The following is a 27,854-nucleotide window of genomic DNA, read 5'->3' as shown; positions in this document are numbered from 1 at the left end:
TTAAAAGACACCTTCATAGTACATAGAAGTTACAAGAATATCTCATAGAACACATCCTCCATTAACAATATTAACCTAGAGGTTGCTTACATGTTTTTCTATTTTTTTCTTTTTCTTCTTGCAAAGCTTGATTCCATTAGAGAAGGCTTTAAAAAAAGCGCACCAAAAGCAGGTATGAAAACTACAACCCAAACAAAGGATAAAATTACAAACAATTAAAGTCAAAACCTTCAAAACATAAAATATGTAAATAATGCCAGAACATTGATGGACTTTGGTCAAGATTCAACCAGAATCAATTGTAAATACAATTACAAACAGCCACACTCAAACTAATAATCAGTTCTCAAGGATGCAGTACCTTCAAGCCCACTGAAAAATCCGAATTCTCACTGTTGTCATTGTTCATGCAAGCCACTGGAAGAAGTGTGAGTAAAATAATTGTAAGTTCCTGTTGCAAGCCAAAGCAGCACACACTAATCAAAAATTCAAAGTCCTCATGTCCCATCAATTATTGCAAAAACAAAGGATACAGCATGAGTTCTTCCAACAATAGAAACATGAGAAGAAGGAAGAATAAACAAATCGACAACCATTCCAGAAAAATATTTATAATAATAGATTACAGATAAAAATAAATAATAAATTGCAAGGAAACTCAGTAAAAGAATATGAAACTTGGGTAGCCTATTCAACAGATAAATAAAAACCAGGCAGAGATTATGGATAGAGTTGGTTTGATGCCTGGACCAGATCATCATTGAAGACAAACCCAAATGTGTCATCTCATGGGTCTCTGGATGGCTGCCTTTGGGAACAGCGGTTTATTTCAAACAAAATAAAATGAATGATTTCTAGGTCTTTTTTTTTTTAATCTCATTCAAACAGAGGTTAACTCATGGGCAGATGCTTCAGCTAAAGGTGGTGCATACCTTTGTATATCGGTGACATTTATCCATTGGACAGTCCCGTTTTGCCTCTTTCAATAAATGTAGTGGTTTATTCGTAAAATGTGGCATATAGTGCCATATCATTCAATTCTTAAAATTAACTCCAATGGGTCCAAACTTCACTTGTTTTCTGATCAAAAATTACAATCTGGAATGAAATGTGGATAGCACCCTCGTTATAGATGACAAGATTTGCAGAATCCCCTAAACTACAGAGAACAATCATCCCTAGGGGAAGTCCACTTACATCTTGTGAATTTAAAAAATCCCTTCCAATCTATGCAGAAGTCTAAAGAAAGGTGATCAACGAACCTGACTCTAGTCACTACTTCAAGGACCTGACCACTACCACCATTGTTGTGCTCACCAGCCCAGATTAGTCAAGATGACATGACGTCCAATCTAGGTAGAGCTCTAAGAAGGAGAGCAATGAACCCGACTCTAGTCAATAGTGCAAAGACCCTAACCTACACACTCATATGCCCATCAGCCTGGCTCTAGTGAAAGTTGCTAATGACCCCATCAAACCCTAGAACCACCCAAACCAATTTGCCAGTAGCTTTGCAGTTGTCATCAAAATAATGTTAAATCCAGCCTCCATGAGGGGCTTCTGGTTATCTGAAATTCTGATCATTGTCAACTCTTGCAGCATCCTATTGAATAGGTGATCAATTGGACCGCATAGATACGCCACCGAAGCACATATGCAAAACCATTCTCTTACATCTCAGCAACTTCCATAATCGTGTTTGTGAATGAGAAAAGACACTCATAAAGACATCAATCCAATCTTTCTGTACCACAATCAGTTAGCATATGGTATTTTAGGGGTGTTCGGCCATTTTCTCTAAATAGGTCCCCGTTGTGGTTTTATTGCAGCTTTTAGCTGCCCCTTTTGTTTCTATTTTTTGCTCTTTGATCAAACTTCCGATTACCCTTCAAAAGAAAAGGAGGAAAAGAAAAACACTTTCCATAGACTAAAAATTGTCAAGAACAAAATATTTACCATAAGCATCTCCCTGATCCTTTGCAATCAGCATGTGTTGATGGCTACCACAGAGATTATTTTCAAAGATACATTCAATGATTAAGATTTTTCTAATAAACAAGAATATTTTCTAAGATATGTTATTTTTTCTTCTTCTTTTTTTTTTGAAAGATGACAAAATTTATTAAAACACCTGCGAAAGCAAACCTAAGGCAGGGAAAGAATACAAAGAAGGAAAGACAAGAACAATCTTTTAGGGCTCCAAGCTAGAAACCCGATCAAAAAGAAGCGATTTGACCACCAAAACCTCCACTAGAGCATTTGTTGCGAAAACACCAATTGTTTCGCTCACCCCAAATCACCCAAAGGATTGCAATAACGGTTAGCCACCAAAGCACTTTCCCCACCTTCCCAACTCCTTTGCCATGCCAACCTAAGAGGAAGTCTTCTATGGAGTTTGGCAACACCCACGAAGCACCAAAAAGGGAGAGGAGAGAGGACTGAAGGACTATTCGGACAAAGAGAAAATGAATGAACAGGCGGCTCACCGACTCTGCATCTCTCGTACGCATCAAGTAAATGTTGGGGATGACCATAGACCGCTTTTGCAAATTATCAATGGTGAGGATTCGCTTCCTGCCGACCAACCAAACGAAAGCCACAACTCTAGGGCATGCACCGTATCTCCAATAGCAATAAGAGTTGATCTTCAACCTCAATTGAATGTTCCAAATCTGACCATAAAAGGAACGAACCAAGAACCAGTGTTTTAAATATCGATGATATCAGCCGATATATCCCACGATATATCTTGTATCCCACCTGTGCGATACGAAATGCATAGGTAGTGCCGATATATCCCACTTATTCGATCCGGTGAGTATTTTTTATTTTTGATCCATTTTTTTACTGTAAATCACGTTAAATCAATGTCAAATGGTTACAAATCTATGATTCCTCATGTTTTCCATGAAAAATCATGGATTTGGAGCTTCGATTTCGAGATTTGGGAGAGAAGGGGCAAGTTGCGGAAATTTGGAAAAAATTGAAATTTCTCAATTTCTCACAAATCAATTGTGATCTTTGTATCCAAACACAAAATCAAACATGTAACCTAATCTAGTGATTCTTCTTTTGCTTTTGAATATATTGCCTGTGTTTCCATACATGTCTTTTTACGTTTGTAAATTATATGAATAGACTTTAAATATACTTGCATCAGTTCATTTGGACAATGCATGTATTAAGACCCCATACAAAGAAAACCCCTATTATGTGCATTTTTTTTGTAATGTTTTAATTTCTAAATATGTATTGATGTCTTTTTCAACAATCCTTGAAGTTTCCTTAAAAATTTCGACCAATTTCCCAATGTTCCCATGTTTCCCAACAACAACAATGCATTACGGGATACAACTAATATATCCCATGCGATAACCGATATGTATCCATATCCTAAGGGTGTGATATATTACGCGATAACGATATTTAAAACATTGCCGAGAACCAACTAGATTTGTGACCGCGCCAAGCCATTTCATCCAACCTCCCTAAAACAGGGTGAAAATCTTTAAAAATGCCAAGCAACCACAACAACTCCTCCACTTCCTCTTCCCGAATATTCCTTCCACGGCGACGCCAAAACCACTTGACCTCCACACATTGATAAGATTTTTCTAATAAACAAGAAAGCCTACTCCCTCCCTCCCTCTTTCTTTTTTCTTTTCTTCTTTTCTTGTTTCTTTCTTCTTTTTTTCCAGCCAAAAAATACTGAGCTACTACTCCCCCCAAGGGATTGTTTTGATTAGTAGAAGATTGTGTGACCATGCTTTTGGGGTGGGGATTTCAGTGTAAGTTGGAGTATTGGGTTTATTGTTGGTATGGTGTACAACTTTAGGCACTCCTATGGGAGTGGACTGTGATGTAGACTGAGTAGGTTCCTCTGATAACAGGAATTCCACAAGTGGTTACTGTACATTTATGGGGAGCAATCTTGTCAGACGAAAAAGTAAAAAAGCATACTGTTACAATATCGCTCACTCATTTGCTAAGCTAGAATATCATTCAACAGCTCACGCTACTTGTGAAATTATCTGACTTCGCAATGGGTTTTGAGATCTCCACACCTATTCCTTTATATTGCGACAATTAAGCTGCCATCCATATTGTCTCCAACCTAATCTTTCACGAGAGGACCAAGCAACGATATCAGCCGATATATCCCATGATATATCTTGTATCCCACCTATGCAATACAAAACACATGAGTAGTGTCGATATATCCCACCTATTCGATCCAATAAGCATTTTCAATTTTCGATCCATGTTTTTGTTGTAAATCATGTTCAACTAGTGTCAAATGGTTACAAATCTATGATTCTTCATGTTTCCTATGAAAAATCATGGATTTGGAACTCGATTTCGAGATTTGGGGGAGATGGATCAAGTTGTGAAAAATTGAGAAAAATCAAAATTTCTCAATTTCTTAAAAATCAGTTGCAATCTCTGTATCTAAACACAAAATTAAACATGTATGTAACCTGATCTAGTGAGTCTTATTTTGATTTTAAGTGTATTGCTTGTGTTTCTATACATGTATTCTTACGTTTATAAATTATATGAATAGACTTGAATATACTTGCATCAGTTCAGTTGGAAAGCACATTTATCAAGACCCCATACAAAGGAAACCCCTATTATGTGTACTTTTTTTTGTAATGTTTTGATTTCTAAGTGTGTATTGATGTCTTTTTCAATAATCCGTGGAGTTTCATTGAAAAATTCGACCAATTTCCCAATGTTCCCATGTTTCCCAACAACAGCGGTACATTACGTTATACAAGACCAATGTTTTAAATATCGTTATCGCATAATGTATTGCACCCTTGGGATACGGATACATATCGGTTATTGCATGGGATATATCAGTTGTATAACGTAATGTATCACTGTTGTTGAGAAACATGGGAACATTGGGAAATTGGTCGAATTTTTCAATGAAACTCTAGGGATTGTTGAAAAAGACATCAATACACACTTAGAAATCAAAACTTTACTAAAATTTGCACAGAATAGCGGTTTCCTTTTATGGGGTCCTAATATATGCGATTTCCAACTGAACTAGTGCAAGTATATTCAAAGTCTATTTATATAATTTATAAACGTAAGAAGATATGTATGGAAACACAAGCAAAACATTCAAAAGCAAAAGAAGAATAACTAGATTAGGTTACATACATGTTTAATTTTGTGTTTGGATACAAAGATTGCAACTGATTTGCAAAAAAATGAGAAATTTCGATTTTTCTCAATTTTCCACAACTTGACCTATCTCCCCTAAATCCCGAAATCGAAGTTCTAAATCCATGATTTTTCATGGAAAATATGAAGAATCATAAATTTGTAATCATTTGACACTGGTTTAACGTGATTTACAATAAAAACATGGATTGAAAATGCTCACTAGATCAAATAGGTAGAATATATCGGCACTACCTATGTGTTTCGTATCGCACAGGAAGGATACAAGATATATCGTGGGATATATCGGCTGATATCGTCGATATTTTAAACACTGGTCAAGACTAAATATGATGCAAAGAAATTATAGGTGGATTGAAGAGTGATTCAAAGTATAAGATATACTAACCTACCACAAATCTAAGAAATCAAATAAACAAGAAAATTCATATTTCAATCTAAATCACAATCCCATAATAAACTAAACCATATAAAACATGAATTTTCAAAGGATTGATGGAAGGTAGAACTTCCCCCTTTAGCATAGACTTAGGTCTAATTCAAAGGTGGCTGATTTAGTCTTTTTAGAGTTAGAAGGTCTTTGAATAGTCTACTCCAATAATCTAAGTACACTTGGCAACGATCCAGGCTTGTAAACGATCCACTAAACCATCAGGATTGTATTTTACCGTATACAACCATTCACACCCAAATGCACAATTTCCAGCAAGTAATTCAACTAATGTCTAAGTTTGATTATGATAGAAAGCAACCATATCTTCTTCCATAGCTCGTTTCCAACCATCATAACTTAGAGCCTCCTAGAAAAATGAACAATAAACACAGACAACAGAAACAAAGCAAATTGTCAAAATGAAAGAGATAAACCACTAAATGAACAAAGTTGGAAATAGGATGTGAATTGCCAAGTAAATGAAACAAAGTTGGATACCACCTTCATCCCCCCTTCCCTATTCTTCAACTTGGGCCCAAATCAAGCCTCCTAGACCAACAATTTCCTACCCCCAAAGCTTTCCCCATGTAACAATTCGATTTCCCTCTTTACTTCCTTATCCTCACTTATCCATATGAAGGCAAAGCCTCGATATGCACTTGCCGATTGGTCTCGAGGCATGACAACCTCCATGACTACACTAGCTCTAATGAAGACTCTGGAGAAGTTAGTGGAGAGCAAGCCTTCTGGGAACCCAATTATGAACAAGTTTGGGTACTTGGCCAATGCATGCTTCTTGAAGCTTTGCCTCTCCACTCCGATCTTCCTCCTTCGGACCTCTATCCAAACCCCTTCTTCTCCTTCCTCAGTATAGTCCTCATCCCCTTGACCTCCTAAAACATCTCCCAGGGCTATCGCACCCGTCCAAGTTCATTACCATCCTTCCCTTCAATGGACTCTCGAAGCGATTCTTGAGACATTCCCCTGAGCTCCTTCCTTTGCCATTGTTTTTCCTTGCCACCCATTTCGTTTTGACATTTCATATGTTGGCACAAAAACTTTTCACAAAGAAGTCTTCTCTTAAGTAACACGCATCAATCCAAAATATTTTTGAAGCCATTATATTCAACAACAACGATCTAACAACCTTAAGTAAATCATAGCTCTTACATCTAGCTGCCCCATTTTGTTATGGTGTGTGTGCACATAAAGTTTAGTGAATGATACCTTGAGATGAAAATATAAGTCATAAGATAAATATTCCCTCACATTATCTAAACGTAAAACACAAACCTTAGAATTGAATTGAGTACGTGCTTCCATATAAAACAAGAAAACACTTCTGACTAAATTTTCAAATTTCAAGAAATATAGCCATGTCATACAAGGATAATCATCTACAAAAATAACAAAGTACTTGAAAGCAAATAAACCAGTAAGATAAATTGGACCCCAAATATCATAATATACTAACTAAAAAGGTTTATCACTTCTCTTGTCCACAAGAGGAAGAAATGATACTCTATGGTGCTTACTCAATCAGAAGCCTTGCACTCTAATCTAGACACATACAACAATGATGGAACTCGACTCTTTGACCTACTAAAGGAGGGATGACTACGCCTGGAATGCCACTAATGTGGAGAGATATATGTCTTGTATGCAGCTCCAGTTATTGCACTATTGAAGTAATAAAGTCCGTTGACTTCATGCCCTCCACCAATCATCCTCTCCACCTTTAGATCCTGGAATTTACAATTAAAATGATAAAATGTGATAGAACAATTTAAGGATTTGGTTAGCTTACTGGCTCAATAGAAATTTATGGATGTAAAGTACTAATGATAATGAAAGTGATAAGGTAGGACAAGAAATACCCAAACCAGACACACGGGTTGAATTACTATTTGCTAATGTGACAGAAGAAATGGACGACAACTGTACTGAGACAATACACTATGATTACCACTCATATGATCAAAAACTCTCGAGCCAATGATCCAGGAAACACTATCAGACGATGCAGAAAAGCGATACCTTACTGCACGAGAGTAGCTATGGATGGCGATGCAGGGGTGGAATGATCCTTCAAAAGTCCAGTATATTCTTCCTTCGACAGTGCAACTGTGTCACCTGTAGTATTGGGCTCACAACGAAGGAGATATGCTCGAAGATATAACTCTCGATGCCATCATCAGAGGAACTTTCGCCCAAGCTAGCTTACCAATAAGGTCCCAACACGTATCAACCGTGGCTACTAAGATCATAATAAGTACATTGCCGATTACCACGACCACTACCAAGGTTTCTACTGAAATCTATACCCTGGCCTCTCTAATTATTTCTACCTCCAAAGTAACCTCCTCCTAGATCTCTACCACTGAAACGGCCACCACTACTTCCCCATCTCCTCTGGCACACTGAACCACGAGTGAATGCCTCAGTGATGGATAGGATCTTATTGCCTCCATGGATCCAAGCTTGAAAAGGCTCGATCTTAGGACGAAGACCAAAGAGGAATTTAACAACATAGAATTCCTCTCTCATCTCAGTCTTATAACCAGTAAACGGGGTTTGGTATACGTGCAATTCTTCCCACATGCCTCGCAAGGCTGAATAATACTCTCGGATGCCCTTATATCCCTGTTGAAGAGCGAAGATACTCTACGGTAACTTGCAGATCTGAGTTAAATTCTTTTTGCATGAATGCGTCTCTCTTAGATTATCCTAGGCTTCCTTTACTATCTTGAAAAAGATAACATTCTCACTAATCGGCAGCTCCATATTATTTTGTAACAACTCTCTAATTTGAACATCTTCTACCGCCCAATCTTCTTATTATATTTAACTTTCTTCAGGTCTGTGAGAAGTCGAATACTTTAATCTCCTTTTCCCAATAAGGAGAACCTCTACCAATGTGGACCATTGCAAGAAATTTGTTCCATTAAGTTCATGTAATCTAAAAATTCATCAACTCATATGGAAAAAAAAAAAGACTAGTCTTGGCTTCATTCTTGACATCCATTGATGTAGGCAAAATCAAATAAACAAGGGAATAATGTTTAACTTACCCAACATGTATTCCACAAAACCATGTATATCAACTAACGCGATCACTTGATAGCACTGCTTGATCCAAAAAATTCACACGTACTGACGTACGCTTATTCTCTAACCCTTGCGCCATACACAACTTTCACACACACTTTAGATCTCAGATCTGGCCACACACACAATGGCCCACTTTTGTCCATCACATTAGTGTTATAAGAAAGTGGGCCTCATATGCATTCATCATACACAATTACATGACCCACCATATGGTGGTTGGAAGAGAATTCATGTAGATCAGCTCCCAACGACTTTTAGAAATTCACCGTAAGTAAACAAAAGAAGGAAAAGAAAGGGAACAAGGAAGTTGATGGAAGAAATCAATGCCCAAATCAGTTTCGCTCTGATAACACGTGGCGTGATTGATAAAAGAGAAGAAGAAAAGAGGATAAAGAATGAAAGGAGGAAGAGAAAAGGAGAGATTAGGTTCACATGCCTGCCCTCTCTTATTCACTAACATGGTTTTAAATAATTACAATAACACCATTCAACAAAAGCAAGAATACCCATTATGTCCTAAACATAGATAGGCTGTAGAAGGGCTATAGAACTGTCCATATTTGATAACAACTAAAAACAGACATACATGCATGTGTGTGACAACTAAGATCAGACATTCATATACAAACATATGTGTGTGTGTGTGTGTAACAACTGAGATCAGACACTCATATACAGACAAACATGTGTGTGTCTAACAACTGAGATCAGACACTCATATACAGACATACATGTGTGTGTGTGTGTGTAACAACTAAGATCAGACGTGTGTGTGACAACTGAAAACTAAGATCAGACACTCATACACAGACATACATGTGTGTAACAACTAAGATCAGACACACTCATATACAGACATACATGTGTGTGCGTGCATGCGTGCGTGTGTGTGACAACTAAGATCAGACACTCATATACAGACATACGTGTGTGTGTGCGTAACAACTAAGATCAGACACACTCATATACAGACATACGTGTGTGTGTGTGTGTGTGTGTGAAAATATCCTCCACTACCCATAGTGGAAATTATGGAATGCTATATGAATATTTATGGTTGCAACTATTAGTGAGGCTACAAAATTTGGAGCTCAACTGATATTAGAGCATAGAATAACATCGGGAAGAGACGCAAAGTACCTCAAAATCAAGCAAAGGAGGCCCGCTTTCTGACAACAAGGAGGCATTGAGGAGATTGTGCAGACTACATGTAGCTACAAAAGCAATCTCTTGATCTTTCCTATACCTGAGTACAGAGAAACAACAGACGGAACGTCAAAATAGGTATACTTGATAATATTCACATGCATATTCAACAATATTAAAAACCAGTTCATGAAAGAGAAGCTAGCAAATCAGCAGCCTTTAGGTCTTACAATCCCAATATGGTTGGGACAAGTCTTGGCAATGCTGCCTTCAGTTGTGTCCTGGTGATCAGTCCAACCATCTGTCCTAATGCCTCCACAGATGAGAGGCGTGCCTGTTAAAGAAGAAGAATTAAAGATACTGATACTTATGTTACTTCAGTAAAATGACATAAATACAAAACAACAGACACAGTTTATCGATATCATATGTACATTAGATAGCCATAAACCATTACTAGGATTCAATAATCACATACAAAACTATGTCACAGAATTTTCCAACAACATGTCTTGCACAGTTGCACTACAAATGCTAGAGAGGAGTGTGCGGCATGTTAGCAATGGTACAGAAAAAAGACAGGCATCTGTGTACGCTTTTCTAGCAAAAGCACCGAAGAACTCACAAAATGATCACAGACATAAAAGGCCTGTTTGCACCCTGGAACTCAAGTGGATTGCCATTACAGACTATCTTTGACAGCTCAGACACATCGGCACTAACAAATTAATTTGCGGGAAGAGGCCTGTGGCAGGTGGTGGGTTTCTCCCCGCCCAGAACCAAGGAGAACATTGGACACATTAGCTTTAGCTTTTCACCTTTGTACTCCTCGCCACAGGAAGAAATTTTGATTCTGACATGTCCTAGCTGTCAGAGATTGTCTACAATAGAGATCTATTTGACTTTCTAGCACATAAACTGGCCCTACGCCTATGGTGATGTACTAGTTCTACATTTGAAGTCACAAGCTCCAAAAAAAAAAAAAAAAAAACAAAAACAAAAAATGTTACCATGACAGCCTTAGATTTTCAGCAAAGAATTCCAAGGATAATTGGACATAAAATGAGTCAGACTGCAAGTCAACCAAGAAAATCCTAGCCATTGCTAGTAGTGACCAGGCAGCTGTATGGCCAATTAAGTCATTTACAAGAATAAGATTAACTACAATTATTGCAACTACAGATTTTTTATTTTTTATTTTTTTTTGAAGATTGAACTGCTACAGATTATTACTGTCACCATTATTCTTCGAACAAAGGAAAACAAACGTACAATAACAAAAGTTTCACCAATAATCATTCCAAAACAAAATTACACGCCAAGTATGAATGAATAGGTTTTTAAAGAGGTGTGAACAACCCAAATTTTGGCAATACTCAGGCTCAACTGTTAGCAACGCTATGTAAATGAGAGATCCCCTCAAACATGAGATGAAAGAGAGAGTGCTTCATCTGAAGATATTTGATATAATGCTAGCAAAGGGGGTACGAGAACCCACACAAACCAAGACGTACGAGGACCCACTCAAAACTAGGATGTACAAGAACCCACACCATAACAAGGGGAGAAAAGATCCCAAACACCATGGACCTGGATTTGCTTAGAAATTTCATTCTATGAAAGTTCAAAATGTCATCACAAACTCCATGGAGGTGTCTAAATGTCATCTCCAGGTATCTGAAATAAAGATTGAGAAGGGGAACAAGAATCAAAATGAAGAGGCTCCCTCCCTCCAAATTCCAATAATAGTGGAATGAGAAGGGATACAAGAATCACAATGATGAGCCTCCCTCCATATTCCAAAAATAGTGGATTCAATGGTGCAGTGTCAAAATAGGATTCTCACCTAAAGCTATCAATGAACCAATCCAATGAATACACTCGTAACAAGTTCCTATCTGAGACCAATCCAATCATTTCCAGAGTTGGCGACAGCTAGGAACTGTCAAGTTCTGTCGGTAACATGTCGGTCATAGTTAAACTCCCATCATAGAGCCTAGTACTCGAACATTGGCTCACAGCATTTCCTCCACCCCTTCTTACACTGCTCTGAAAAAGCAAGGCCACGAGTGAATAGAATGTTGGATCTCACCCAAATCATCCCATCTATCTTCCCAAGGAGAAGTTTGGTTTCAAACTCCAGTTCAAAGGGTGACTTATCTGTCAACTATTCCACTATCAACACCAAAAAGCCAAATTCTACTTACCTACTCCTAGACAAAAAGATTGTTGGATCTCACCCAAATCATCCTATACCCTTTCTTACACTGCTCTGAAAAAGCAAGGTCACGAGTGAATAGAATGTTGGATCTCACCCAAATCATCCCATCTATCTTCCCAAGGAGAAGTTTGGTTTCAAACTCCAGTTCAAAGGGTGACTTATCTGTCAACTATTCCACTATCGACACCAAAAAACCAAATTCTGCTTACCTACTCCTAGACAAAAAGACTGTTGGATCTCACCCAAATCATCCTCTACCCTCTACCCCTTCTTACACTGCTCTGAAAAAGCAAGGTCACTAGTCAATAGAATGTTGGATCTCACCCAAATCATCCCATCTATCTTCCCAAGGAGAAGTTTGGTTTCAAACTCCAGTTCAAAGGGTGACTTATCTATCAACTATTGAACTATCAACACCAAAAAACCAAATTCTGCTTACCTACTCCCAGACAAAAGCTTTACTATTCCCTGGGATTGGCTTTGGGCCTTTCCTGCACAGCAAAGAAGGCCTCCTTGCAAGGGGGCCCAAGCCATCATCTCCCTCCTTCCCTCCCTCTGTCAGGGGCGCGTCCAAGCAGAAAACAAGAGAGAGGGAGGTGGAGGTCATGGCCGCCAGTGTTCGAAATATCGATACTATTGGCCGATATATCGGCCGATATTATCGGTATCGCACCACTGCGAGACGAAACTCCTCCGATAACCCCCGGAAGATACCAAAAATCCAAAACTTCAGATATCATACGATATTATCGTTGATATCGTGCGATATATCGTCGATATAGTGCGATACATCGTCGATATCACCGATACAACCCACCCCGATCTAACAGTTCGAGCTTCTTTTTTTTTCTAAAAAGAGGAAAAACTGGAGGGAGGATTTCAGTACTGTGATTGGAGGTCGAATTTGGTGGGTTTCGATTTCCCTTTTTCTTTTTTTCTTTGAATCCAATGGAGATGCATCGCAACGCAACGGAGATTTCGACGAAGGGATTTCTCCAACCGAGATTTCAGCGAGAAATCGGGCCTATTGAGGTAAAGATTTGAGATTGTTAGGGTTCCGGAACGGAACCCTCTTCCCTCTTTCAAAACGCAGCTTTGCTGAATCCCTTAGATATCCGATTGCGTACTGAGTTACTCGTACGCTTTATCGTACCGATAAAACTCCGCGGGCCCACCATGAATGTATGTGGTTTATCCACACCGTCCAACTGTTTTTCCAGCTCATTTAAGGGGTTGATCCCAAAATTGAAGCATATCCAAAGCTCAAGTGGACCATACCATATGAAACAATGGGAATAATGATTACAACCGTTGAAACCTTGCCAGGCCCACAATGATGTTTATTTGTCATCCAAACTGTCCATAAGATTATAGAAACAGGGATGAAGGGAAAACATAAATATAAGCTTGATCCAAAACTTCCGTGGCCATCAAGAATTTTTCAATGGTATATGTTCAATTCAAGTTGTTTCCCGTGGTGCGGTCCATTGGAGCTTTAAATATGTTGTAATTTTGGGTTCAAGTCCCAAAATTACCTATTAAAATGCATTGAAGGAGTGGATAAAATATATAAATCACGGTGGACACCACAGTGTTTACTAAGTACACAAAATAAAATGCACCTGTAACTCGTGGGTAGATTGATGCTACGTGAGTAACAACTTAGTTGGTGTTATGCTTGCTGGCGTAGGGCCCACGTTGATGATATGTTGTAGATCCAATCCATCCATTCGTTTTTATAGCCCATTTTATGATGTAATCCCAAAAATCAAACATATTCAAATTAATAGGTAGACCACACCACATTAAACAATGATTAATGAAAACTTACCATTAAATGATATGGATCTGCTTAATTTTTCTAGTGCAGTCTACCCAAGATTTGGATCTACTTAATTTTTGGATTAATATGCTTAAACTATATGAAAAAATAAATGGACGGCCTAGATAAAATATATGCAGCAAGTTGGATTCCACAAATCCAGTGACAAGTCTGGCTGTTGTACCACATAGGTTGTGTGGTGCGAAGACGAGCGCTGACACTCCAAGTTGTACCAATGGTTCAAAGGAGATCAAAGCTACATGGGCCACACAATGATGTATTTATTATATCCACCCCGTTCATCAATTTTGCGAGATCATTTTAGATCATGAGCCCAAAAATAAGTCATATCCAAAGCTCAAGTGGACCACACCACAAATAGTTGTGGGACAATGATTCTCTCCATTAAAACATTTGTAAGGCCCACCATAACATTTATTTTCCATCCAATCTGTTCATAAGGTCACACATACCTGGATGAAGAGAAAAAAAAAAACAAATATCATATTGATCCAAAGCTTATGTGACCCCAAAATGGTTTCAATGGTAGACGTTCAATCCTCCATTACATTTTGCAGTGTGGTCCACTTAATAATTGGATTTGCCTTATTTTTCAGCTCAAGCATTACGACTAGCTTGCCAAATTGACGGGCGGTTTGGATATAAAACATACCTCATGAGGACCCACATAACTTGTTGACGTCAACACACAACCATATTGGTGGTGTGTGGTACACCAACTAATCCACTTCCGCGGATTTCCTGGGAAAGCCTTTGGTAGGAAGTTCCTGCGCTAGAAACGTAGGTGGGGCCCACCATAATGTTTGTGAGAAATCTACTTCGTCCATCCGTTTTGTGAGCTCATTTTAGGACTTGGGACCAAAAGTGAGCAAGTTCCAAGACTCGAGCGGGCTGCACTAAAGGAAAAGGTGGGTAGGGAAATTCCTACCGTTAAAACCTCCCTGGGTCAACAAAGATGCTTAAATACCATCCATAACGTTCATTACATCATTCCTACTGAGATGAACTGAGAAGACAAATATTATCCGATTCAAAACTTTTGTGACCCCACGAATATTTCAATTGTGTACGTTCAATCCTCAACCAATCTCTATCATTGATATGTATATTTCTCAATTTTTATTTTTTTTGCTTTTCAATGAATTTGTTGTGTTTTCATACATGTCTTTGATACATTTATAAATGTTAAGCATTCAATTTAAATATAGTTGTATTAGTTCAGTTAAACATCGCATAACTTCGGACCATTTACAAAGGAAATTTATTATGTGCACTTTTTTTTTTTGAGATCTTATGATTTAAAAGTGTGTATTAAGGTCCTTTTTAACAATCCATGAAGTTTCATTGAAAAATTCAACCATTTTCTCAATGTTTCCCCATGTTTCCCAAAAAGTGCGATAAATTATGCGATACAAACGATATATCCCATGCGATAACCGATACATATCTGTATCCCAAGGGTGCGATACATAGCGCGATACCGATATTTCAAACACTGATGGCTGCCACTGCTGCTGCTTGCCTGCAGCGGCACCCAGGCAGAAAACGGGAGGGGGAGAGAGAGAGAGAGATGCCATGGCCGCCTCTGCTCCGGCGATGGTGGCAGCTGCGGCCACAATTGGGAGAGGAGACAGATTGAGAAAAGTTTTTTTTTTTTTTGGCAGATAGGGTTTAACAAACATAGTTGTCTATTGAATTAGTAGAAACCGAGATCAACTACTTGAGGCATAAGTAGCTGAAGTAAAACAACCTGTGATCCAAACGGGCCCTTAGCAACAAGCAATGCATTCCCAATGTCTGTTTATTACATCCCAGAAGGCCAGAGAACAAAGTCCAGCTGTTAGCTTTATTGCTGAAGCAGAAAGATCACCATCTCCAATCTTTCCCTTCATCAAAATTTCATCAAGCCATATTCTCTATTACAATTCTCAACAAAGAGCAGACTCAACATGAAGGCAACTACTAATCGAACCTGGTTACAATTGAGCTAAATGATCATCGATTGCTATGGAGCATAATGAGCACTACAGAGTTCCTTCTATTGAATATCCCACAGGGTTTTGTAGTTCCATTGCCTGCTCTAACATCATCACCACCGCCATCATTTCTTCTTGTGGCCTGTATTTATATGTGTACACTTATGTTCCTTAACAGCCCATAGATATGAACACCCTTCGCTCATGCATGACAAAAGCATACGTGAGAATTATATGATCTGAGAGGATAATCAACTAATGAAACAAGCCTAGACACCACTCCTAGAAATTTGCCAGCACAAATCATTCAGGTATGCGGTATTTTATGATTGGCTGTTCTCTCTTCCAACCACCAATGATCTCAATCCCAAATTATCCATGTCATAGAGATCCAGAATCAGAAATAGGGACACCATGGCTGGTTAAAAGGCAATAATTAGGAAGTCATGCAGTAATCCGATTACATCATCTTTGTTCGAAAAGCACAAAAAAATTTTGTTTTCTAATGAAAACGTGAAAATACAGAATTTTTTCATTGACCCAAATAAGAACAAGGCAGCAAAAGCCATCGGGTAAGTACAGATATCAACCCTTCTCTCAACAGTAAACTCACATAAACATAAGGATATCTATATTCAGCTCAATAGACTAAACGGCAGTATCCAGTGTATAGTGAACTAACTGTCCCTACATATGTTTCACAGATATCTCATTGATTAAAGAGACGCGATTAGATCATCATAAGAGAAATCCATGTTTCTTTTCCAATTGAATCATCAACGATTTAAACCAGATAGATGGATCAAGAAAATCCAATTTATTTGTTTTCATGGGGATGGATAGAAAAGGGCTCATGTAAGATAAGACTAAGGTCGTTGTTCTTTCATCTGATTGATAAAGTCAAAATCATAGGAGTATGATCTTTATGCTAGTATACAGTGCATGGTGAACTGTCCCTACATATGCCAAACTGCTGCCTTCCCAGCTTCCCATGCACCTTCTTCTCATGCACTGACCCACTTCCTTCCCGGCCCCTTTCCCCAAGGGTTCCCCCCTTCCTCATGCCAGTAGCTCCTCTTGTCGCTGGATGACCAACGTAGTAACCTTCACACCACTTTAACACCCACTTCTCTTGCTGTCCCTCGAACTCAAAACCCCTTCAACTGTAAGTTCCAATGCTGCTTGCCCAGGAGCTCCAGCTTCCACTTGTTTTTGCTTCCCACTTTCTATGCTATTGCACTTGCATTAAGAGTAACTACCCTGCCTACCTATCATGTTTTCATGGGAGTGACAGCTTACAATGCTTGTTTCCTACTCCCTTATCTAGTAGAAGGCCCTGGTCCTAAACGGCTTGTTTCCCTGTTTCCTGGGCCTATGTCGAAGTGATCCAGACTGACAACCCCCTTCATAGAATGAACTATCTTGACCTTAGACTTGCGTATCACTGCTTCCACTTCAACTCAAACTCAAAACCTCTTCCTCGTCTGAACTGACGAGCCGACACGTAGAGGAAAAGAAAAGCACTGCATATGTAACAAAATGCAACATGCAGATACAAATACGAATGGCTGGATATAATATCTGATACACACAAGCTGGTAAGAGCATGTGTTGTAGTGTACACTTGCTTGTGTTTACTCGAGATCCAAATTCCATGTGCATATGCATGTGTTGTAGTGTACACTTGCTGTGTTTACTCGAGTTCCAATTTCTATGTTCATATGCATGCACTTAGATGTAAGTTATACAGATGCATGGGTATTGTTTATGTATATACAAAGAAGAGGGGAGGGGAGGGGAGAGAATGAGTCAGAATGAGAGAGAGTAATTAAGCAAGTAATGTAGGTCTTGGTGTAACAAACCTTCAGATCCCGAGAACTAGCCCAGACCCTCAATAGAAGTTCAAAAGCAGAATTCAGAAACGACCTGCACTTGAAGATACAATTTATCTTTAGGGAGAACAACAGCTGAGAGGTCATTTAGAACCACAAGTGCATCAAAATTCAAACTCACACAACGTCACTATCAAGAACCGGATCTGAAGGTAAATCCCTGCTATATATCCAAGCAGCTTGACACCAGCATTTGAATGCTGCAATGAAATCGCATGCACATAAGAGTAAAAAGAAGCCCATGTTGCGAACATGAATTATGCACAGATGAGAACAGAATTACACAAACCACTTCCGCTGGACTCTCGGAAGGGGGGGAAAAAAAAAACCACTTCAACTGAGATCATGGTGTTTAATACTCCAGACTAATACATTTATCATATTCCCAACAACAAGCTGATTTCACAATATATGTACCATTTGCAAAAATTGGCCGCTGTGCATCCCTCACATTTCCAAGAATAGGTAATACGCGCGAAAGAACAGACTTTAGTCGTGGGGTAAACTGCAAGGCTTCAATTGAATGAACAAATACAACAGGAAACTTAGTTTAAGCTGTAACATGGCATTACTGAAAACAAGGTCAATTCTATCAAAGCGGAATAAGATGTTTAACCTTCAGCTGAAGCAAAGTCCGCGAGTATTTGAACCATTGCTGGCAGAGCCGAATTAGGTCCAGAGAGATGAAGAAAAATTTCCTCCATCATCTACCAAATCAAAGGGTGACAAGTTAAAGATTCATCCAAAGAAGAATAATACAGGAATTTCCCATTTCGAAAATGAAAAAACAAGAACCAACAGAGAATGACCTAGTAAACATAGGTTTCCAATGGAAATGCAAAAACAATGAAGAAATAGTTCGGCACATAACATCAAGATGGAAGAAAATGTATACGGACCTGAAAATCTACAGGAAGATGTATATGGAAAGACCAACATGTATGTAATAGAAAAGTACAATGGTAGGTCTAGGAATGATCAGTCATTCATGATGCAGGACAATTAACCACTTGCTCTAAAAGCTCGAACTGTTAGAGCATGGCAAATTAATCCCCTCATCTCATAGCCCAAGCCCCACATCTCATGGGTTAGGACCTCGACCGAACCCCCCTCGTGGGCCCCAAATCACATGGGTACCGCCTCACACAGGCCGCCCACCCCGAGTGTGTCCCCGCATCCCACAGGCTACCCCACTCGAGCCCGGTGTGAAATGCGCATTAATCACCCCTGGTGAGAAGTCTCGAACATAAGACCTCCCCCATGGGCCCCGCCCACCCCAAGTGTGCCCCTGCATCCCATAGGCGACCCCACTCGTGCCTGGTATGAAAATGCCCCTACATTAATCACCTCCGGTGAGGAGTCTCGAACACGAGACCTCCAGCTCTGATACCAATTTGATGCAGGACAATTAACCACTTGCTCTAAAAGCTCGAACTATTAGAGCATGGCAAATTAATCTCTTTATCTCATAGCCCAGACCCCACATCTCATGGGTTAGGACCTCAGCCGAACCCCCCTCGTGGGCCCCAAATCATATAGGTACCACATCACACGGGCCGCCCACCCTGAGTGTGTCCCCCTATCCCACAGGCTACCCCACTCGAGCCCATTGTGAAATGCGCATTAATCACCCCCGGTGAGGAGTCTCGAACAAGAGACCTCCCCCGTGGGCCCTGCCCACCCCGAGTGTGCCCTTGCATCCCACAGGCAACCTCACTCGAGCCCGGTGTGAAAATGCCCCTGCATTAATTCATTTGCTTCTCACCACCCTAGGATTCTGTTTCCTCTTTGGTAGCTACCTCACTGGAATCACTAAACATGATAGAGGTGTTTGATTAGCAACTTAATGACCCACATCCCAATTGTCCTATCAGATTGATGAAACAACCATGATGGCAAGATGGGAAAGACAAGAATACAAGTCATCATTCCAAACTTGAGTTAACTAGACAAACATAATTGGACCAAAAAAAAAAAAAAAAGAAGAAGAAGAAAGAAACTAGAGAAGATGATGAGTGATCATCCCCAACAAAAATACAGTCCCCACAACACAAAACATACAAATGCATGGGACCAGGGTTTTAGGAGGAAAACTTTGGACCACAGGACAAGACTTCAATGGTTCTTTACATTTTCTGGGAATTTCATTTTGACATTTTTCTTATAATTAATTTAATTTGACTTATTTCTAGAGAACTTGAGGCATTGCAAACATATATCTCTGTTATGAAACTCATACTTTTCTGTCACTGTTTCTTTGTATGCAGCATTCCCTACTGATACAAAACCACCAACTTGATATTGGCCCTCAAATAAGAAACTAAGGCCATTGTTCAATGCATGACATTAGAAAAGCTTACCAGATCAGGCAAATGTGAACCAATTGAAACAAGAAGACCTGCTGCTGCCCTTTGCCAATCAGCATTGAATTCCTACATAAGAGAATATTTAGAAGATGTGAGAAGTCCAGATTGTGTCCATTTACCATGTATTACAAATAACTCCAGTGCAAGTGAATTAACCACAAATTCAGATATATTCCTGTGAGAAAGACTCAAAAACAAGTAAACATATTCAGTTATAAAATCCAAAACTGCAGGTGATGTGACCACATTACTGTTCTTCTCTTTGTTATGAACTTCCACTTGCTGAAAAGGGAGGGAAAAGGAAAGGAAAGCCACATGTGCTGCTGCCTGAAAGATGGCTTATGATGATCATCCACTATCATCAGGTACCAGCATCTCCAGATCATAATCAAATGTAACTGGAAAGAACAGCATAATCATCATAGCCTTGTACCACCTATTAGGTATTTCTGGGCACAGTTTGGCAATAGGCTCTCCACCTGACATCAACCCTCCATTACCTGGACTTGGAAGTAGCTCGTTAAAACTATAATATAGAAGAACATGTATCAGTCCATTAATAACAAACAATAACATAAGTAAGATCATATCTAGTTGTAAGAACCCTCTATAGAAGAACATGTATCAGTCCATTAATAACAAACAATTACAAAAGTAATATTCAGTTAACATAACAAGCAAGCTACACATACACGACAATTTTTAAAAGGCGGCAGACTTTTATTAAAAGAAGAAGACCATCAACAAAGATAAATAGAGGGATCCGTAGAGAGTGAACCCCTCATCGTCATCACCCCCTCTCTAGAAAGCCTATCGGCCTCCTCATTGGCTATCCTTGGCTACTAAGGAGCACTCGCTCCCAAAGTGATAACATACAGCTTAATCTTAGAAATACAATAATTGAGCCCCCAAGGCCCCAAAAAATACCCATAACCAACTGCAAGACCTGTTGGGAGTCTCCTTTAATATAACTTCTCATCAAGCGAAAAAGAAAAATACCGCAGCCCTTCTCTAAGTGCAAAATGCCAATCACCACTCAGCCCCGTCCATATAAGGGCAAGAGTACATGACATCACCTCTCCTCTAGCATTCTCAGGATACCACTCAGTGTAGAGGGACTTGCATTACCCAATGAGCATCCATCAAAGTTGGGGACCTAGGATTAAAGAAAGAGCTCCCATGAGCCACACTTGGCTTCAAACCCCGAATGAACTCCAAGTGGTAGAACTCCCAAAATTTCATTGTAGCTAAAACAAGTTCAATAATCACAGAGATGATATTCTTCTTTTAACCACCTCCTCCAACACACTTTATTCTCAAAGATCCTATCATTCCTTTCCTTCTAAAGACCCCACAAAATTACAAAAGGGACCATCTTCTACACAATGTTTCCTCATCGCTTGAACAGACATAAGCCAACCTAGCAACAACCTCTTTAGGAGGGGACACATTTTGATGCAAGACAATTAACCACTTGCTCTAAAAGCTCGAACTTTTAGAGTATGGCGAATTAATCCCTTTATCTTATAGCCCAGGCCCCACATCTCATGGGTTAGGACCTCGGCCGAACCCCCCTCATGGACCCCAAATCACATGGGCCGCCCACCCCGAGTGTGTCCCTGCATCCCACAGGCTACCCCACTCGAGCCCGATGTGAAATACGCATTGATCACCCCTAATGAGGAGTCTCGAACATGAGACCTCCCCCATGGGCCCTAAATCACATGGGTCACCCACCCAAAGTGTGTCCCCGCATCCCACGGGCTACCCCACTCGAGCCCAGTGTGAAAATGTCCCTGCATTAATAACCATCGGTGAGGAGTCTCGAACATGAGACGAACCTAGCTCTGATACCAATTTGATGCAAGACAATTAACCACTTGCTCTAAAAGCTCGAACTATTAGAGTGTAGCGAATTAATCTGTTTACCTCATAGCCCAGGCCCCACATCTCATGGATTAGGATCTCGGCCGAACCCCCCTCATAGGCTCGTGGGCCCCAAATCACTTGAGTCGCCCACCCCGAGTGTGTCCCCGCATCCCACGGGCTACCTCACTCGAGCCTGGTGTGAAATGCGCATTAATCACCCCCGGTGAGGAGTCTCGAACACAAGACCTCCCCGGTGGGCCCCAAATCACATGGGTCACCCACCCCGAGTTTGTCCCCACATCCCACGGGCTACCCCACTCGAGCTCGGTGTGAAAATGCCCCTGCATTACATTTGGAGTCCACTTTAGCCCAAACAGAACGAAAAAATGCTTCCAAACAGCACTGGCCAGCTTGCAATGTAGGAACATGTGGTCCACTAAATCCTCATCATTTTGGCACAAGAAGTCTATAACTGAAATTGCCATCCACACTTTCTCAAGTCTTCCCATTTAAGATTTACTCAACCTGAAGGCTTGAACCCTAACTAGAATGGGAGCCTTCTAAACTTTTGCGCACAACCACCCACTCCATTAAAAGGATAGATAAGTCAGAGAAAGCATTTTGTGGCGAACTTATCATGCATTTCCATATTTCACCATCCTCAGAGCTCAAATCAATGGAAGCCTCATTAAGCTCACCGATTGACAACCGCTTTAAGGGGCACATTTGGAGTGCACGTTAGTCCGAATGTATGGTATGCTTCCAAATGGCACTAGCCAGTTTGCAATGTAAACAGTCGGCCCATGTCACCCAACGCCGTTACTTAATCAGCTAGGTCAGCCCATACCTCTTTAGTTCTTAAGATCACAAGCATGGGTCTCGATAGATTATTATTTAGATTGAGATCTAGATGAGGCAAGCTACACCTATTATACTCTTTATTTATTTCTAGAGAATATTTCGATTGGACCTTTTTGGATAACATGTTGGGGAGGACTGGGTGTGGGAAAAATGGAGGTGGATGAGGGAATGTGTTCGATCTGCAAGATTCTCTATTCTAATCAATGGGTTACCTAAGGGTTTTTTAGAAGCTCAAGAAGTGTGCGGCAAGTGGAACCCATTTCCCCATTTTTATTCTTGGTAGTGGTAGAAGCTTTGAGCAATATGTTGTTAAAAGTGCAGCATTTGGGCCTTCTCAGTGGGTTCAAGGTTGATAGGAATAGTCCCCCAATCTCTCACCTTCAGTTTGTGGATGACACCATAATTTTTTTGCGATGTGAATCTGGATATGGTGGATAGGCTTCGAATGGTGATCGTTTGCTATGAAGCGATTTCGGAATTAAAGGTCAACATTGCCAAGAGTGAAATGTTGAGGATCAGAACAGAGAGGGGAAGTTAATTTCTCTTGTAAGAGTTTTTGGGTGTAGGGTGGGGTCATCCCCCTCTACGTACCTAGGCCTTCCTTTGTGTATTGAGAAGCCTCTGGGGCACTTATGGGTCAAAGTAGTAGAAAGGATGGAGAGGAAGCTATTAAGATGGAAAGGTTGATACTTGTTTCTAGGGGGGTAGGATTACACTAATTAAAGCCGCTCTTTCCAAAATGCCTCTATACTTTATGCCATTTTCAAATGCCCGAAATATGCGTTGTGCCGCTTGGAAAAAATTAGAAGAAACTTCTAGCAAGGGACGAAAGATAAGAACAAGTTTCATCTTTTGTCTTGGGAGGAGGTGTATGCAATGGAGGGGGGCTAACATACGAATCTTGGGGACTATGAACTTAAATTTCTAGGGAAGTGGTGGTGGAGGTTCGGAAAGGAGGAAAACTCCCTTTGGAGAAAGTCCATTGCTTCCAAGTATGGATGTGAGGCCGAGGGATGGTGGACAAGAGAGGCTTCATTGCATAAAGCATCCAAGCTATGGAGGGGTGTCTCTAGTCTAGTACCAAAGCAAAATTCAAGGAGGGGATTGTTTTCTCGGTGAGAAATGGGAAAAATAATAATAATAATAATAATAAGTTAGCTTTTGGAAGGATGTTTGGGTGTTGAAATCCTCTTTAATGGATGAGTTCCCAAGGTTGGCATGGTTAGCGACAAATGGCGACATATTCATGGCAAATTGTTGGTTGGATACTGGATCCTCAGGGGGGTGGTCACCCCCATGTCATCGGAATTTATCATATGAAGAGATTGGCAACTTTACTCTTCTCCTTCAAAGAACTCATTTGGTCAGTCCATCTCACAAGCAAGATAGTCTTATGTGGACTAAGGAAAGTTCAAATTGTTTTTCTGTTAGCGCCTTTTAATCGATGATGTGTTGCCATTCATTAGAGGGTCGAGCCCCGACACCTATGGTTTAGTGAACGTTTGTGTCCTTTCAATAGGTAGTGATGAGACATCAATCATGAGTTCATCCACTATCCTTTTACATTGGGGGCATTGGTCCATGCCCGTTTCAGTGGACAGTTAATTGGAAGCAGACCATGGAGTTTGCATTCCTAAGAACACTCAGGCCGAGTGGCGTCTGTCAATCTTAATGGCTTAGTAGGCTATGTGGGGTGAAAGGCATGGGAGATGTTTCAACAATTCTAGGAATGATGTTTGTTTTGTTATCTATAGGATGAAATCTTTGTTGCCAAATGGGCTTCTTGTATCGCATCTTTGAGAGATTAGGGTTGGAAGCTTTTGCGCGCCATCTCAGCGCCTTTCTAATAAATCTTCCTTTATCTTTCAATATATATGTGTGTGCGCGCGCGCGCGCTTTCATTGAGATTGGCAGATGTAACTAATGATCAAAAGATGTTATTTCTGATCAAAAACAGTCATCATGACGATCCTGGATTACAAATTACCCCAATGTGAATAGTTGGAAAAAAATATTTGGAATGGTCCTAGTCTTCTAAGATGTACATTGGTGGTAGGAGAGAACTGGTGTACATAAATGGAAACAAAAAGGAGACCATTACAGATGCTCCATCCCATGATAGTTGGAAAAGTGGCATTCTCATAGAGATGTCATGGCTTCTTCATTCCATGCGACATAACCTTAGGAGTTTTTTTTTCTTCTATAGGATGTGACCTAACCTCAGTCATGGAGTATTTCTTTTGAAGACTATATATATATATATATAGGGCACTGTTGAAAGAACATATTCACATGGTAACAGTTTGGCATGTGTTTGTCAGCTCCAAACACAGCTGGCTTTTTCTAGTATTCATAACAATTCAAGCACAACCGGAAAGTAAAGCAGTTACAACTTTAGAGTCAATTCTTTCAATATGAATACCAAGGAAGCCAGGTGCGAGTTGGACATTTCCGCTTCATTTAGCCATAATAATCGCAATTCAACTCAGTAGTGCATCCAAATGCAGCCTTTACAATCCAAGCAACTACAGAAATAAACCATGGAGGGCAAAACAGGGGGCAGAGAAACAACCTTGGACGTGATCATCTCAGCGGTGGCGATCTTAGCGAGCTTTGCCATGAGGGGAGGGTCAACGTCTTTCGTGTCCATTGCACGGACAGCAAACGACATCACAAGAAAGATACCGGCCATGTTACCAAAACGCTGCAATCATCAACGGACTCAAAATAACAAAGAACCTAGATAGGAAGGAATCGAGAGCCAAAATCTGGAGGATGAGAAAGGACACATACCCGACGGCCTCCTCTAGAGACAGTTGAGCAACAATCGAGGACAAGAAGGGGGTTCCTACAAGGTTAAAATCGTCGTTAAAAATAAAGCCATTTCTTCTTTCTTTTTAAAGATTATATGTGTGTGTACATACATACATAATGTATATATGCATGCATGTGTATGCATATATGTATATGTATATACGAGGTGTGTGTATGAGTGTTTACACAAGAGGATAAATTCGTTGATACTCCGCCGTATAACAAGAACTCCTACCCGGGCATCATAGCTTTGTGTGTGTGTGGAGGGAGAGAGAGAGAGAAAGAGAGAGAGAGAGAGAGAGAGATGGATAATTACAGAGAGGCAACCTCCTTGAGAGAGGCCATGGAAGCTTTCCTGACGAACATGGATTCATCCGCCAACGAAGAAACAAGAACCTGTACGGCCTCTGGAGAAATACAGAGAGAGAGAGAGAGAGAGAGAGAGAGAGCTGTGTGAGAGAAGGAATTGCGTGTTGATTTATAAACGACCATCCCGATTGATAGAAATGGTACAAATTCTCACAATTGTATTACTAAAAGCAGATAGTGGAAAAATAAAAGGGTGGGGATCATCGATCTCGGTGGGCGGGTAGGGATATCAGTTTGGTTGAAAGGGAGATGGGAGTGGAGTACCTGGTGCTGGAAGAGCTGTTCCAGAGCTAGAAGACGCCATTGACGAAGAAAGGAGATGAAACGAAGAGAATAGATGAGAGGAGAATAGATGAGAGAGGGAAGGAGGAGGTGGAGAAGGAGAACGGGGTGATGACAGCGCATCGACAGGCACTTTACTCCCTTTGTTTTCTATTTCTTGAATTTTCTTTTTCGTTTTTTTCTTCCCGACGAGCCCCACGTTTTGCTTGGTTCTGTCTCTGCACATGATATGATAAAGCGATTCGCGCGAATATACGCGCCGACACGTGTAGCTTTGATAATCCATCACGCCGTCACTTATAAATTACTTAGAAATTCTAAGCCGTCAGATTCAACCGTCCAAGTTATGACCCATAAAAAGTATCATAAACCAAAATATTAAGCTTATTTGATTATCCGATTATTGGGTTGGTGGACGGTTAAAATGAAAATATCCAACGGTCATATTTTCACAAACAAGCGTCCACAAATCATAGGTGAGGATTGTTCAACCAATCTGATCTCAGGATTATAAATTTGCAATAGTCGATTTCACAATTTAGTCGGTTTTATTTGAGTTAATAAATGCCAAATGTAAATTTTCTAAGATCCTGCTTTTCTATCATCTCTTGTTGTACAAAGCACGTTGACTGTCAGTCCCACTTAATTGAGTGGCCTGGAATTCTCACGCATGTGGAAGTTGGCACTTGTAAGTAGATTCGGCGTGTCAATCAATCCCACAGTAACGATTGGAGGGCTTGTTTTGGATTTATGGAACGCCTGGGAAGGAAAAGATTATTTCCTAGAAATTGATGGGAAATTAAACTTTGTTTCTCCTGTTTGTCTTTTGATAAGATTTTTATGAAGATTTTGAAAACTGTTTGTACCAAAATTTGTGCGGATCGATGGTGATAATATGGGCACCACGCACAAGAGATCTTCAAAGAAGACCTTCATCAGCCATTCAAGGAGTGGTTAGTCTTTGAATATTTTAGGTATATTTGGTCTTTGGGATAGAGACAAATGGTTACTTCTGCCACATTAAACTCAAAGTGTATCCTTACGGTTGAGATCACGGTCAATAAAGTATCATCAATCTTTTCCCAACTAGTAGAGCTGTACACAAACCGAGTTAGCTCTGGTAGCTCGCTCGACTCGACTCGAAAAAGCTCGATTTGACTCGATTCGAAACTAAGTTCGAACCGAGCTGATTTTTTTAGCTCGAAAAGATTTCAAGTCGACCCTAACTTGAATCGAACTCAGATCAAACTAGTACGGTGACTCGGTAATTTTGATATTGATGTTGCACACCAAGTGTTTGATGAAATGACTCAACAAAGTGTCGGCTAGTGGCGAGAAAGGTATGGATATGAAACAAATACCCTTGTATCTTGATTTTGATGTTGCTTATTGACTATTTGATGAAATATCTGGAAATTGTTGCTTCTGTTTTACATACCGTGAGAAATTGAAGGTGCACTCCGTGTGTTTGT

At 40.1% G+C, this 27,854-nt stretch overlaps 1 protein-coding gene across 5 annotated transcripts in view; it reads right to left on the bottom strand.

The window, feature by feature from the left end:
- LOC131225494 (protein SHOOT GRAVITROPISM 6) overlaps nucleotides 1-26,593 on the bottom strand; it is a 180,226-nt gene extending 153,633 nt beyond the window's left edge. For 3 of the 5 annotated variants that reach the window (XM_058221025.1, XM_058221027.1, XM_058221026.1), the window contains exons 1-12: nucleotides 26,365-26,589; nucleotides 26,048-26,138; nucleotides 25,711-25,765; nucleotides 25,490-25,621; nucleotides 20,182-20,253; nucleotides 18,438-18,528; nucleotides 18,239-18,334; nucleotides 17,943-18,021; nucleotides 17,792-17,855; nucleotides 10,120-10,223; nucleotides 9,884-9,989; nucleotides 362-451 (exon numbers count right to left, since the gene is read on the bottom strand). In XM_058221025.1, coding sequence (XP_058077008.1) covers nucleotides 362-451; nucleotides 9,884-9,989; nucleotides 10,120-10,223; nucleotides 17,792-17,855; nucleotides 17,943-18,021; nucleotides 18,239-18,334; nucleotides 18,438-18,528; nucleotides 20,182-20,253; nucleotides 25,490-25,621; nucleotides 25,711-25,765; nucleotides 26,048-26,138; nucleotides 26,365-26,404 — 1,020 coding nt within the window. In that variant the 5' untranslated portion in view covers nucleotides 26,405-26,589. Of the gene's footprint in view, nucleotides 1-361; nucleotides 452-9,883; nucleotides 9,990-10,119; nucleotides 10,224-17,791; nucleotides 17,856-17,942; nucleotides 18,022-18,110; nucleotides 18,184-18,238; nucleotides 18,335-18,437; nucleotides 18,529-20,181; nucleotides 20,254-25,489; nucleotides 25,622-25,710; nucleotides 25,766-26,047; nucleotides 26,139-26,364 lie in introns of those variants that run through there. The other 2 variants (XR_009161371.1, XM_058221028.1) reach the window with 2 other exon arrangements.
- Nucleotides 26,594-27,854: the final 1,261 nt, after the last annotated feature.

This window comes from Magnolia sinica, chromosome 14 (genome assembly GCF_029962835.1).
Source record: "Magnolia sinica isolate HGM2019 chromosome 14, MsV1, whole genome shotgun sequence".
Taxonomy (NCBI): Eukaryota; Viridiplantae; Streptophyta; class Magnoliopsida; order Magnoliales; family Magnoliaceae; genus Magnolia; species Magnolia sinica.
Note: the sequence above shows the minus strand (reverse complement) of the source record. Positions and strands in the feature narration are given on the sequence as shown.